Source organism: Falco naumanni, chromosome 2, assembly GCF_017639655.2.
Source record: "Falco naumanni isolate bFalNau1 chromosome 2, bFalNau1.pat, whole genome shotgun sequence".
NCBI lineage: Eukaryota > Metazoa > Chordata > Aves > Falconiformes > Falconidae > Falco > Falco naumanni.
Genome location: NC_054055.1, coordinates 28632328 through 28646728, shown reverse-complemented (window position 1 = coordinate 28646728; position 14401 = coordinate 28632328). Strand labels below are relative to the sequence as shown.

At 35.8% G+C, this 14401-nt stretch overlaps 1 protein-coding gene across 10 annotated transcripts in view; it reads left to right on the top strand.

The window, feature by feature from the left end:
• The first annotated feature begins 2947 nt into the window (after positions 1 to 2947).
• Positions 2948 to 14401, top strand: part of POSTN (periostin) — a 38089-nt gene continuing 26635 nt past the window's right edge. For 2 of the 10 annotated variants that reach the window (XM_040583734.1, XM_040583738.1), the window contains exons 1-5: positions 2948 to 3177; positions 4688 to 4786; positions 11694 to 11758; positions 13068 to 13225; positions 13867 to 14031. In XM_040583734.1, coding sequence (XP_040439668.1) covers positions 3056 to 3177; positions 4688 to 4786; positions 11694 to 11758; positions 13068 to 13225; positions 13867 to 14031 — 609 coding nt within the window. In that variant the 5' untranslated portion in view covers positions 2948 to 3055. The remainder of the gene's footprint in view (positions 3178 to 4687; positions 4787 to 11693; positions 11759 to 13067; positions 13226 to 13866; positions 14032 to 14401) is intronic. The other 8 variants (XM_040583739.1, XM_040583736.1, XM_040583735.1 and 5 more) reach the window with 5 other exon arrangements.

Here is a 14401-nt window from a genome sequence, read left to right as displayed (position 1 = left end):
TCACATCCCTTAGGAAGTATAATATTGCACAAGGAATTTAGCCAAAGGAAGAAAAAAACCTAAGGTGGCTACTTGGTGGGGTAGGCAGCTTGCTAAATAAAGATCAAATTAAAATAAACAAAGTAGCAATTACCACAAGTGAATAAAGTGTTAGTTAACCAGAACAGTATTTTAGCTGGCAAATTAGAAAATTATTACGCTGGTGCACACCATTATATTACAGGCAAATCAGAGCATGGCTTCATTATTTGTTTTTATATCCAGGATAACATAAACATAAATGAGGAATACAATTCATATAGTTGGACTGGTTTGGTTTTTTATTTTCTTTCTTGATGCTTTTTGCTGGTGGTTTGTTTGGGTTTTGGTTTTTTGGCTTTTTTTTTTTTGCTTGTTTCACTGAAAGTTTTGAAATTATAAGTTTGTACAACTTCAGTTGGGTTGGGGATTTTCAAAAAAGTAATTTCCACTTAAAGATGAGCTTTATCCATTTCAGGATTTGTGTATTTTTACACTACTCACCATAACAACTCATTCAGTGGTTTAGAGATTTCTCAGAAAATCAAGCTTATGATTTAGGTTTTTTCCTCATACTACTTTATTTCAACAAACTTTATGTCTGCGTTGACTCCTTTTTACTAACATTTGTCTCATTAAATGTAATGATGTCATCAAGGTTGCTATAAGGTTTAATGTGGATTATCCTTTGGTTAGTTAGTATGACTTAATGTTTGCGTATTTCTTCACCAGTTTCTGTGCTGCCTTATTACCCCTGCCACCATGGTTGATATAATGTTTAACATATAATAATCCTTCAGATCTTTTCTTCTATACCACTGTAGTGGAACAGGGAGCTTTATAACAGTAATGTATGGAAATGGGAAGCTGAATCGTCTTAGGATCACTATTTGTTCACATTATGTCCAGCTCCTATCACAATCAAAGACAAGTGGAAACAGAGTAAGGTGTTAATAAGAACTACAAGTTTAAGAATTATAGCCTACTGTATTCTACACAGAAAACAAATGGGGTTCTCTGTAATCTGAGATTAGGTCACTAATCAGAAAGCTAGAAAAGTCTGGAAATAAAAATACCTGCCTTGCTCAGATTGCCCCTTCTTTAACTGCGGTAGATACCTGTGTAAGCAACAGGAGCTCAATGCATGCAGCAGTATTTGTTTCTACTAATTTTTTGATGCTACATGGTAAGTGTGGAAGAAAGCATGAGATATGATGAGAGTTCAGAGACTCAAAAGGAAGGCACTCCTGAGAAGACAAGTTACTGGGACAGTTCGGGGACTTTCTGAAGTTTCTTAATTTACTTTAACAGAATATCTTCTAAATTTTTTCATCTGTAAATTGAGAAATGCAAAGGGTAATCAGCTGAGGACAATTAACAGCTTGAAATGTCACAGGTAGACTTCTAAGAGGTGGTATTTCCCACTATATTTCTTGCTGCAAAGACCAGAAGGAGATAAAAAGCTCTGAGAGGAATAGAAGGAGTGCAGCAGTGATGTTCTTCTAAAATTCGTAATATTATATCACAGAGTCGACCTGTCACCTCCATCAGTTGATCTAACATTGATGGTTTCAGGCATGGAGTTTTACTGAGTTCACAGACAGTGAGTCTAGAGATGCCAATACTTCCATGAGCTGTCTCGAGTCATTTGCAGGTAGAATGTCTACTGGTCACAGTGCAGAAGAAGTCCACCTACCATTTGACCAAATGTCTCTGCTCTTAACCTTAGAAACCATGAAGTGCTATGGTTATGTGAGATGTGACCTTAATCATATTTATTTTTTTTTAATATATATAAAAATGTTTATATACCTATGCCTAATTATAACCTTTACCGATGATGGTATATAGGAAATAATCATTGTCTCTGCTTTCTGCAGTTTGCCCCGTCTGTGGCTGTTCTGTAATAAGAGGTCGGTCCCAGGTATGTCAGTGCAATGCTGCAGCCATTTGCAGTTATGCACCTCACTAGTTGCTCTGGTTTGGAGAAAGAAACTGCAGCACATTATTGCCATTAGAACTCACCTTTCATAAAAATCTAAAATCATCTACAGACTATACTGTGAAATGTATTCATATGCAAACACTTCTATAGTTAACTGGCTTTTTTTTTTTTTTTTTTTTCCTTGACATGAAAATTGCAAACTCCTGGATTGCAGTGCAAACACCAGCTGTCCCTGGAGCCTTAAGACTGTCACTTCACTGGAGATCTGAGCCTGTCACTTCACCCTTCTGCCTCATTCCTCATTTACTGCTCAGAATTACGTTTTCCACTTAATTCACAAGAGGCTCTCAAGGACCAACTAGTAAGTATAGAAAAGTATATATTCCTATTTTCAGATACTCCATGATATTTAAATGATTGCATAAAGCTCTGAATAAAAGCATTATGTAATAGCAACTGTTATTATTAGAATTAAACCAAATATTTAAGCAAATACCGCATTTGCCTGTGTGATTACTTCACAATCAGAATGTGTTAATACAGCTTTTTTTTCTCAAGACAAAAAATACTATTCCAGGTTATTGGCAACAGTATTGTTTGGAAGTTTCATCAGCTTCACTAGTTAAATAGCTCATAGTTGATAACTGAGAGGATATGGAAAACAAAGGAAAGCCGTGCAGTTCTTATGGGAACAGCCACATCTTCCTCTGGGTTTGAACAAAACCACACGCAATGATCACAACCTCTGGATGCTTCAGTGCTATAAATACTAAATCATAAGTCAAAAATCTAAACTTCTCAAACTTTCTCTGCTGTTGTGTCAGCAGAATAAAATGCTAAGCCTTCTGTAATAAGGACGAAATTAGTCAATAGGGGATTAAAAAGACTGGTTTATGTGGTTAATATATGGTACTAATTTAGGTTACTGAAGCTGGCAGCAAAAGCTGTTGTTCTAAGGAGGGTGGTACAAAGTTTCAGGTTGATCCTGTGGTTCCCTCCCACCACCTTCCAACGTGTATATAAATTGTCAGTTCTCCAGACCCTTTGCCAGTTCTCTCTTCTAGACTTGCCAGAAGCAACAGAGGACTAAAGATGACGATCTTTTTCTTATTCACCTTTTCCACTTTTTTGTTGTCTGCTTTTGAACAAGCAGCTGCTTCTGCTCACTATGACAAGATTTTAGCTCATAGTCGAATAAGGGCGCGTGATCAAGGGTAAGTAACTGGGTTTTATTTCTGTTTTTAAAAGGAGCTTGTTAATCTTTATTATCTCCTTTCTTCTTGCATTATATTAAATGTGATTTTTCATTATGAATTTTTACTATTATTCAAGTAGAATGAACTTTCACAATTAAATTTACAAGAATTGTTCCTAAAGAAAAAGCTTTCTGAGGAGTTTCAAAAGGAGACAAAATACTGTTAAAACATCATAAAATGTGAAAAAATCTAAAATCACTACTTCTCAATGAATAAAATACATGCATTTTAGAATCGGTGAAGTTAATTACAGTTCACAGTTGATGGAATGTCAGAAATGTTTAATATATGGTTTCAAATGTTTGAATAAAGTTGACACTTATCTCACAGTATTTTCTCTCTTTATTCCATCCTAAAGGAAATAATGAACTCTATTTAAATGCTTTCTACCACGGCAATGTATACTGGGAGCTCCTTGTAAAAATTCTGTTCCCACTAAGGCAATGCAGCAAGCTGCTCGGCAGGGTACCCAAAACACAATGCTTACAAGCCAGGCTGCTCAGAGACATGCAAGTAGTTTGAACAGCTGGTGTCAGGGAGACACATGTGCCTAAACATATTTTCCTTTGGTCTTCTTAAATAAAAAAACGTTCTGTGAATAACAATTGCTTACCATCCTGTCGTCCATTGTTGAATTCCCTCTTGCCTGCTGTTCACACACTGAGCTTTTCAAATAGAAAAAGTTTACTGGCTTCCTGCTGATGTAAAATATATGTTCTAAGTTTTGAACTAATGAATGGTTTTAATTGTAGAAGTACAGAAACTAGTGACAAATGCCTTTGCTCTATGGAATGTGACCTTAAGAAATTCCTCTTCTGTACACCATCATGCTAAGGAGCAAGTATTCCTTATTTGAAAACTGTGACTCCTTTTATTTACATGCCAATTTACCCTTTGGTCCCCAGTAATTCCCAGAATGTTTACTTAGGTGCCTGTGGTACTCCAAATGGTTGGTAATCAAAATAGCTGATAGATTTACAGAAGACAGGGTTTTCCTCAACATGAAGAACAAAGCACTTTTTTTCCTCCTATTTCCCCGTGACCTTCAGCTGCACAGATGTGTACAAGACAAAAACTGTAATGGAAAGAGCCTGATGGTATTCACAGCTCAGCCCCTGGTGGCTGGTAATTAATTCACTTTACAGGGGGAAGGGAGAAATGTAAGGCATATTGAGACTTGACTAGGCACAGCTGGTGGTCACTGCCCATCAGAGACAGAGGGTCAAACCAAAATGGAAGGAAATCTTCTGTCCCTGCTGGGAGGGTGGGCTTGCCAAGGAACCCAACTGGGCAGTACTGGGACCTTGCACTGTGGTTGGTTGAAAACACACCTGCCCTGGGAACTGAAGCCAGATGTTAACTTCTTACTGTTGCTTAACAGAAATAGTATTTGCTGTGATTTTATATAGAACGTTTCCAAAGATGTACAGAAACTTCTTTTTAAAATGTTTCTCACTCACACCCATAGCCCACATGTCTGTGCCCTTCAGCAAGTTATGGGAACAAAAAGGAAATACTTCAGCACCTGTAGAAACTGGTACCAGGGAGCCATCTGTGGAAAGAAAGCGTAAGTATGCTTTGTTTCAAAACTATTCCCCATTCATTGAGATAATATAATGTACAATTAGAAAACTCTCATTTTTTCAGAGTCAAACTGTTTCTTTCAAATGCAGACACAGGAAGAATTCGGTTCATAATTTTACAGGGTTACAGCTTCTCTTTAGCTACTTCTAAAACCACCTGGATAACTGATCCAATAATTATTGCCAAAAATAATCACAAAAGGAGTAGAAAGATTGAAAGTGACAGCATAGTATATAGCCTTTTTTAGGTTTCAGGAGTTCAAAGTATTAGCTTTGGCAGTACTTCTCTGATTCAAGTATTTATAGCTCTATTTTAAACATGAAGAGATATGAGTTTACGTGACATATCCAAAACCACAGAGGTATCTAATAGGCCAATTGTGAAAAGAACTCAGCACTACCCAACAGAGCTGTGTGCTCAGACCATGTATCCACAAGGGAAAAAGAAATCAGAATGTGGCTCTGGATACAGATTAAATCTGGGTGAGTTTGGCATTCATTTGGAATTGTGTGTGTATTTCAATTGTCAGTTTTCAGAACACACGTCATTGCCTTCTCTGTGATAAAGTGTCGAAGTCACTGCTGCTTTGTCAGCTATAGAGCAGCTTCAGAATGTAAACATATGCAAAATCCCAAGTCCTGAACTTATCTACTCCACTTGCCACTTAGAATGAAGTAATTTAATGGGAACTGACATTGTTTACCCAATACAATAAACTAATGTTTTTCTCATGTACCACAATTTCTCTTGCTGTTATGCAATTACTTGGATAATTTTCTCAGCAATTGTCACAGGAAATCATTATTTTTCTCCTCCACTATCCTCTTACAGGGTCCAAATAGGTCTGGGGTGACATTTTCAGAAAGGCTTGAGTGAACAGGGAGTCCAAGCTTCAATTCCAACTCTTGTCTTTGGATATTAGGAGTCTCTTAGTCAAAGCCTATAAAACTCTTCCAAACACCCAAGTAATATTTCAGTACAGAATTTGAATAGTCACTGAGAGATTGTGTGCCCTAAGGCATAAACATATGTTGATACATGTTGCATATTATAAGTATGAGGAGCTTAACTCCACTTATAAGTAAGATGTACTCTTAAAACTTTCCCAATGAACATGAACCACTGGTTTAGATGTTAATGTAATGTGGAACAGAGATTTTTTGGGGTTTGTGCCAAAGGCTTCCTTAACAGAGCTTAATAGAAGAAAAATACCCACAGTGTTAGCAACGTAAGCCAGTTGAAGGTGATTCGCTTTGTAAACAAGCTCTTAAATTCTCTCGAAAACGTTTTTCTGATCAACAATAATTCACTAAATAAACGAGACAGAAAAACTGGAACAAGAAGCAACTGATAATTTTCAATGTTAGTCACAATTTTATTCTCCTGATTGTCAGAGTAATGAGTAAATAAGATCCACATTTTCCAGTTCATTCTTTAGGTTAAAAAAAGTGTTTCTAAACATAGAAGCAATAATAAATTCTGGGAAATGTATCTCTCTATATATTTGACTTTAAACAATTACACATAGCTCACATTGAGTCAAACTGAGCTTTTCCAAACAGAATACTTTCAAGTTAAAACTGCAACTACAAGAATTTGTTAAATGTATGAAATTCATTGAACAGTTCTTTACAGCAAGTTGCAGAATTCTATGTTGACAAAGAATTAAGTCCAGACACAACCTAAGTTTGTGCTGGGAAATGGAGGGGGAGCACAAAAAATGATGCAGAGTATGTATGCATCACTAGCAGTGCTAATATGGCTACAGTCTCTCCTGCTCTCTTCAGTGTGTCTGCATATATGACACTTTCATAACTAAAAAAGTCTCCTTCTCCTTTTTTTAAAGCCAGCTTTACGTTTTGTTTCATTTTTCAGCTGTTCTGGCTGACAATTATGTTCATGGTCCTTTTTGAGCATGATCCCTATACTTACTAATGTAAAACCGATTAAGATTCCAAAATTATTACTTTTGTGAGAAAAATGGCTCTAATAATAGTTTTATCACTTTTAAAATCAAACATGTAAATCAGACAGTAGTCAGACAAGGACCTGAAATGGGTTTGGATTGTGGTTCCTACAGCTCCTCTTGGGTGTCTTAGGCTTTTCATTTTTTGAGGTTTCTGAAAGATGCTACATGTCATAACACAGTGTTGCAAAGGATCCTTAGGAAAAAGACCAAGGGAAGATGTAGTAGTAGGAAGTTGTTTTTTTTTCCATTTTCTTGCTAAGAAAATGTTTTCAGTGCTCTGACAGCATTCCATAAATTAATAGAGCTGAGTTATACTTCTGATACAGCGAGACACTGATTCCAGCACATGGTCTTGTCTTTCAAGTGCTGCCATGGCTTTGAAGTCTCAACTCTAAAGTCAGTCTGGACATGAAGAATGATACCATGGCCCCACCAGAGCTGAGGGAAAGACCTGATTTTCATGGGCCAAGCTGTCACATTTAGTTTTCTGTTATTGTAAACTTTATTGGTTACTAAATAGTGTTTAAGGAGGTAGAAGAACGTAACAGCAGTAAATTAGAGTAGACATAGCACAATTCATGATGAACATCCTACCCACACAAGCAATCTGATTATTCTAAATGCCTAGAAGTTTCTTTGGAATGTAATTGACTGTCTGGAATCCTAACCAGTCTCTCCTCTCCTGATTTTTGATTTTTTTTTATAAGCAAATCCAGGCAGATTAGAAGTAATTTTTCATACTAACTGCAGGGTTTTATGCACTTGATGATGGTAATAATGATCGATTTCCAGTCAAACTAGACCGTGTGTGGTTATTTGCCCCACCTCTACCTTCAGTTTTTTTCAGGACCCATAGGTTTATAGTTTTTATCAGAATCTTTCCTTCTCCTCCAGATGGCATTATAATACTGACTTCCCTTTTACTTCAGTGGACACGCTACAAGTCATTCAAAATACTTCACCTTTTGAGCAAAGTCTGCCATACCACTGACTTCTTTGGCACTACATTTTATTCTACTGCAGACATATTGGAAAGAAGGGTATTTCCTGAAAATTATTTAGACTGAAACTTGCATATTCTCAAAGTCAGTTTTGGAATACAACCTACTCCTGTGGTTTTATTCCTAGATAGCTGTCACATCTTCCCATGAGAGAGAGTCTGCTCTCAGCACAAATCTGACAGGGAATTCATTATTTTGGTGAGCTCCAGAACTAAAATGAGTTATGCAGTGGTAGATACCTTCATGTGTCAGGAAAAGTAGTCTGAAGCAACAGGCAGATTGGACTTATTGAACTAAAGTCAGGTGGTGACTTTGTTCTCTTCACTGACTAGAATTTAGAGGAATGTAAGCTGTAAAACATTTTACAGAGTCTGTGTAAGGCTGTAAGCAAGAAGCCTGCTACAGCCAACTGCAGGAAAATATTGAGCAGTGAGGCTGGGGGGATTCGAGCATGAGAATCTACGCATCACACCACCTACCTTCTTCTTCCTCTTTTAACACTCCTACTGTTGTACAAGCACTCACAGAGCAAGGCTGGAGGTGGAAAACAGCGTGTGTGAGAGAGTAAGTTAAGTCATAAAACTCCTAAGGGGCTTTTTTTGTGTGGATGTACTGGAACATCTGTTATAACTTAGTCTTAACTGTTAATGGGAGTTTTATACTCTGTATGCAAAACAGAAATGCAGACGTGACTCAAGAGGTTACTGTAACACGAATGCTAATCCAAAGGACAATGGTTCTTCTCATGTTAGTATGTCCGTGTTAACAAGTCCTCCCTAACTTGTAATATATAGTCTATAAAATGTTAGTTTGTACACTTTCTATCCTCTACTGTAAATTTCCAATTGGGATGCAACTTAAAGATTTGCTAAAATCAGTCTATGGGACCAGAAGTCTTTCCACTGTTTCGCTGTAGTATTTTATCTCCATGCCAGCAAGGAGTAGAAACAGATGAGTCACAGAGCTGATCTGAATAAACTGAAAACGGGCTCTGTTAGCCAAGAATAACAAGGATTTAAGGTAGTGTTGCCGTGCCCCCTTTTTCCTTTGGAATATACTTCTTTGGATCAGGTCAGAACAATTTTGTGCTACAAAAGCCCAACCAAACAAAAAAACACCACTCAAAAAAAAAAAAAAAAAACCAACAAAAAAAAAAAAAAAAAAAAAAAAAAAAAAAAAACCACCAAACACACACACCCACCAAAAAAATATTCCAAAAGCTCTAAAAATTCAAGAATGCTTTTTTGCAAACATCTTTAAAAAAAAAAAAACAAACTACCAAACAAACAAAAAAAAAACAACCACCAACCAAACACAAAAAAACCCAAAAAAACAAAACACCAAAAATCAAGCATTGCTTGTTATTTGAATTACTGCTTTCTTCACTTGGGCACCATCTTATATTGAACTAGTAGAGAGATACAGATGAGGATAACATGGGGTGAGATGGTACTTCCCCTGTGTACTGTGTCTATAGACAGGTGGTGCTGAGGAACTGCATCTTGCACTAGTTTTATCTGGTTCTAATCTTATTGTGGGATCCTCCATACAGATCCGTTTTCTCCCATTCCATGCTTCTCACTACATTTTGAATACAGTTGATACATGGACCTTCTAATTGCAGTCAGTTGTAAGGGAATACCAATACTGTAAGTGGGAACTTACAGTAACCCTTGCTGACTTAAAAAAAAAAATCAACAAAACCCTGAGTTGTACATAACAATTTAGATAGCAGAAAAAAATCACTGATCTTGTAATGCTTGGCTGAAGAAGCATTTTCATTCTTAACTGTGTTGTTCAGCCAATTTTCTGCCTTTCATTAATTGTGTCATTTTTGGACATGGTAAGAAGACTAAACTTGCCATGTCTTATTCTATGCTTATAATTCAGCTTCCTCTTTTATTTTTTCCAAAAGCTAAGTAATACTGCAATATTTCATAGCTGCTCATGGGGTGAGTGGGAGAGATTTTCTATCCCATGGAAGGAAGAAATATTTTCTCATGACAAAGCATTTTACACAGCTGGGAGAACATTTTGACTCCTATTTTACTACACAGTTTTCTTTAATCAGACTTTTTTTTTTTATTAGCTTCTGGCAGGGATGCAACAAGAAGGAAGAGTATAAGGTTAATTCCCTTATTAGTTAGAAAATCTTAGCCTAAACTGTATGCTATTCTTCCATTGCCAGGCAATAGCCATTCAGTGAATTGCTTTAAAGAAAGAGATCTATTGAAAAGTACTATACAAATGCTTTCAGTATATGGCTCCTCAGTTGAAAAGATGCACATGGCAGAAGGATGAATATCTCATCTGTGTATATGTATATGAGGGAATGGAGACAAAATATTTTCATAGCGCAGAGAAATGAAAGACTAAGTTGTTTTTTTTTTTAAAAAAAAATCTTTAATCTTCACCAGCTCTATCAGATTGCTGTCAAATACAGAATTACAATCCTCACTTTTAAAAGAATGCTTTGTAATGCTATTGTTCTTCCAGTCTACTTTCATTTTTCAATGTCTTCAAGTAGTTTGGATGTTGAAGGTCTTAAGTCCAACTTTTCATTTGAATAAGCTGTTCATTTTAATGTGTTTGTGGTTTAAGTTTTGTTAGTTTAGGAAAAATGAGAGAAGTGTACTCATCTGCCACGAAAGAGCCTACAGATTAAAAACTGGAATGTTGTGGTAGCAAAAACTGTCAAGGAATTAGTGTTCAGAATTCTAGCACTGCCAACATTGGCCACACCTATAAAAATAACTTCTGTAAAACCATGACGTTTTAATTTGTCATCCACAGTGTAGCATAATTTGAAAATATCTGAAATCTAATGTCTTAAGGTTTCTGTTTTAAACTTTGGTAATGTATAATTTTCTGGCATTCCCTCTCTCAAGGAGCCAAAATCAGCTCTGTGATAACTTTAATGAATTTGCACTTTCATGTAAGAAAGGAGAATTTGTCAAGCAGTTCTATGGTAGAGCTTTTATTTCTGTCTTATTAATCAAGAAGACATTATAACTTCTAAGACTATCAATGCTAAATTGAATGTTACAATATAGAATTATCAGTTAGCCCTGGTTCGCTGTTATGTGTAGCTTATACCTATTAAAGAAGAATACTTTATTTGCATCATTATATAACGGCTCCTGGTCCCTGGTATTGCTAAATACTATGTATGCTGTGATGACATACTTTTTTTAACTCTGTTTTTGACTTGTATTCTGGTTTTCACCCTCACTACATCTACAGTGAACTTCCCCTTGTGTCCATCCACCCTGTCTTCTTCTCTATAACCTGCTTTATGTCTGTTCGTTATTAGATCTCTCCCTCACTCCTGAGCTTTTTCAAAGACTTCCTTGAAAAACTGAGGCTCTAACATTCTACTTTCTATCACCATACAATCCACAGGACCTTGTCCTAAATACCTGTTTAGTCCCTAGATCCGATATGTAGGTTTGTCATTTTAATTTCTGTTTGGGTAATTTAATTTTTTTTCTTTTTCCTTTACAGCCCTGCTGCCACTAGGTTTTATCAATGTCCTCACTTTCTTTATTTTTCCCTCTCTTCAATCCCATCGAATCTTTTCAAGATAGACAGTTAATTTACTTTTCTTCAGCTGCTGTTCTAGTCACATAATCTTTTAATAACTCTAACTGAGTTCCACATCCCCTCCCATGTTCCTTCCTAGGACTTAAACTTAATGATGACAGTCATTCCATAAATTCAAAAGCCTTACACTTTGTAAAATATAACCAATTTTTGGTCTATAAAGAAAAGGCTGAATGATAAAAAAGGGATGAAGGTCTGGAGAATGTGTACATAGCAATGAAAAATTAATAATAAAAAGTTAAAAATTAGAATTAGCTAAAAAAAGTATACACGTGTCCTGTATATGATTTAATTGTGCTTTTGTCTATATCCCACAGAACTGTCTTATATGAGTGCTGTCCTGGCTATATGAAGATGGATGGTATGAGAGGATGTCCTGCAGGTACAAGTTTATTTTCATATGGATGAGTTAGTATATGAGAACCATTACAATATAGGAGACTTTCAAAGGTCATCTTGAGAAATAATTGCCTTTTTTTAAGATTTACTGCCTGAGAATACACAGCTTCATTTGCATACAGTTAAATTGCACACCGTTAAAAATCAGCCAGCACTGAGTTTCATCATGCAGTTGAAGTTTCCCAGCTCCTTCCAGTTGTTGGACTGGAGAGAAATTATAGTGTCTGCAGTTCCCAAAGCTGCTGAAGTTTTATTCCTATTCCCATCACACTCAAGAATAACCTAAAGCATACCAGTGAGGTCAGAAACCCAGGGCATGAGGTGTGGCATATTTAAATTCTGTTTATTCCTTTTCTTGAGAAGACTTGAATATTATTTACCAAAAGTGTTATAGGTTTTAAATAAATATTAAAATAAATTTTTATTCCTTTAAATTAAAGAGTGAAAATAAAGACAGGAATTCTTGATTTCTTCTATTTGTGCTATTCTGTTTTGCATAAATAAAATTAATTGCAGCAGGGAAGAGTACTCTGAGAAGGAATATATTTTATAACTTTAGATCCTTACATCTGAAATAATCATTTTATATTCAATGATAGTTAGTCAAACCTAAGGCAGAGTTCAGTTTGTTCAGGTGAATTAATCTCACTATAGATGTTTACATTAGGGTGAGGTCAGTCACACTCTAGAATTGCCTGTTCCTCTCCATGACCATAAGAAAAGCCAAGAAAATGTGATGCCTCACTTCTAGATGCCTGTCTCCATGTAGCAGTGCTTCAACTGTGAGACTATGGCCATTCTTATTCTCTGGATGAAACGATACATGCACAAAACAAACACACTGGCAGAAGAGCAAGAGGTCTCACAAGAATTCTGGTCCACCATGACCAAATAACACTTATTTCATTGCAATTTTTGTGATTTAGATGGAAGTTACTCCTGTCCTCAATAGGTAGCCTTCCGTTTCAGGTTGGATTGGCACAAACCAAGACAACTCTTCTAAAGAAAACATTACAGCATTTGATTTCATCTGATCTAATTTTTCATTAAGAAAAAAAAAAAAGCCAACAACCAACAACAATAAAACAAATAAAAACCCAAGCAAATATGTTTGGATGGTTTTTGAGTATGTTGACAATGGAATTTTAATCCAAGCACATTGTTGTAATATTGTATTAAACATTTTCTAAAAGGCAATATTATTGTCCAACCAAAAGAAACAAAGTAGATTTGATTGTGAGAAACTCAGTGACTGAAGAGTTTACAGTATTCCTATCTCATGTTTATTTTAGTTGCTCCTATTGATCATGTTTACGGTACCCTTGGTATTGTGGGAGCTACCTCCACGCAGCAGTATTCAGACATATCAAAGCTGAGAGAAGAGATTGAGGGACGAGGATCGTTCACTTTCTTTGCACCAAGCAATGAAGCCTGGGAGCAATTAAGTACAGTAAGTGTGTGTGTGCACGTGCGCGTGCATGTGCATGTGTTAAAGTGTCTTTCACCTAATGTTTTAGCTGTAACAGCTAGCCTATGATAAGGTAGACTAGAAACAATATTGATATTTTAGATATAAAAGGACATTACCATATAATAATATAATTTGCATGTTTAACACATTGCTGAAGCTAGAGTCTGAATTTTTTTTCAGGAGTACTAAGCAACTATAAGTTTTTTCTTATTTATTGCATGACATTATTATTGCATGACAAATATTAATATTGTTAGTGTTGCTGTGTTTTGAGGAAAGAGACTGGAATTCCAGCAACTGCATGATGTAGAGTATAATTGTACTTCGCCAGCAATTCAGGTGTCCTACCTTTAGTGATGTTTTTATTTAAAAAAATACTGAATCAAAGCTCCTCCAATGACTTTGTGATGAGACCTTATCTTCTATTTGTGAGTAAATCAGACTAAACCATCATTTAAGTAGAGCCAGATTGCTAGGTATCAAAGCTGTGTCTCCTAACAGGAGATATCTATCCATTGTTGAATATTGAAAGCATACGTTAAGGTAAAAAAAAAAATACATTTTCCTCACTGGAAGAATGTTTTGAAGCTTCTAATCCATTAAATTCTTTTATTCTTCAGGAAATTCACAGGAATTTGATTGACAATGTAAATATTGAACTGTATAACGCTCTCCACCACCACATGGTAAACAAGCGTATGTTAACAAAAGATCTTAAGAATGGCATGACTCTGGTGTCTATGTATAATGACCAGAAATTGCTTATTAACCATTATCCTAATGGGGTAAGTCTGGTCTCTTTTTCTTTTTTCCTAATATAATTTTACAGTTATAGCTGTATTTTTTCCTCTATTTCCTTGTACAGCTAAGAAATTCCATTATACAAAGTTCAACATCTAGCAAGTCAGTTGCCACTGATAATACATTTTCTCCTGAAGAAATTTTGTCTGCTGTGTAGACTAATCACTGAGAAAGAATTAATGAACATGTGCTGTTTGCTGTTTAGAAATCAAAGTTCAAACTCTTCCTAAAAGACTAAGCCTTCTGTGGCCAAAAAGGATCATAACAATTCTGAGAGCAAAATCTACTATTAATCTTCATGTGTTTACAAAATAATATTAAATCAGATCTCTTATTTGAATTGGATGCACAGTA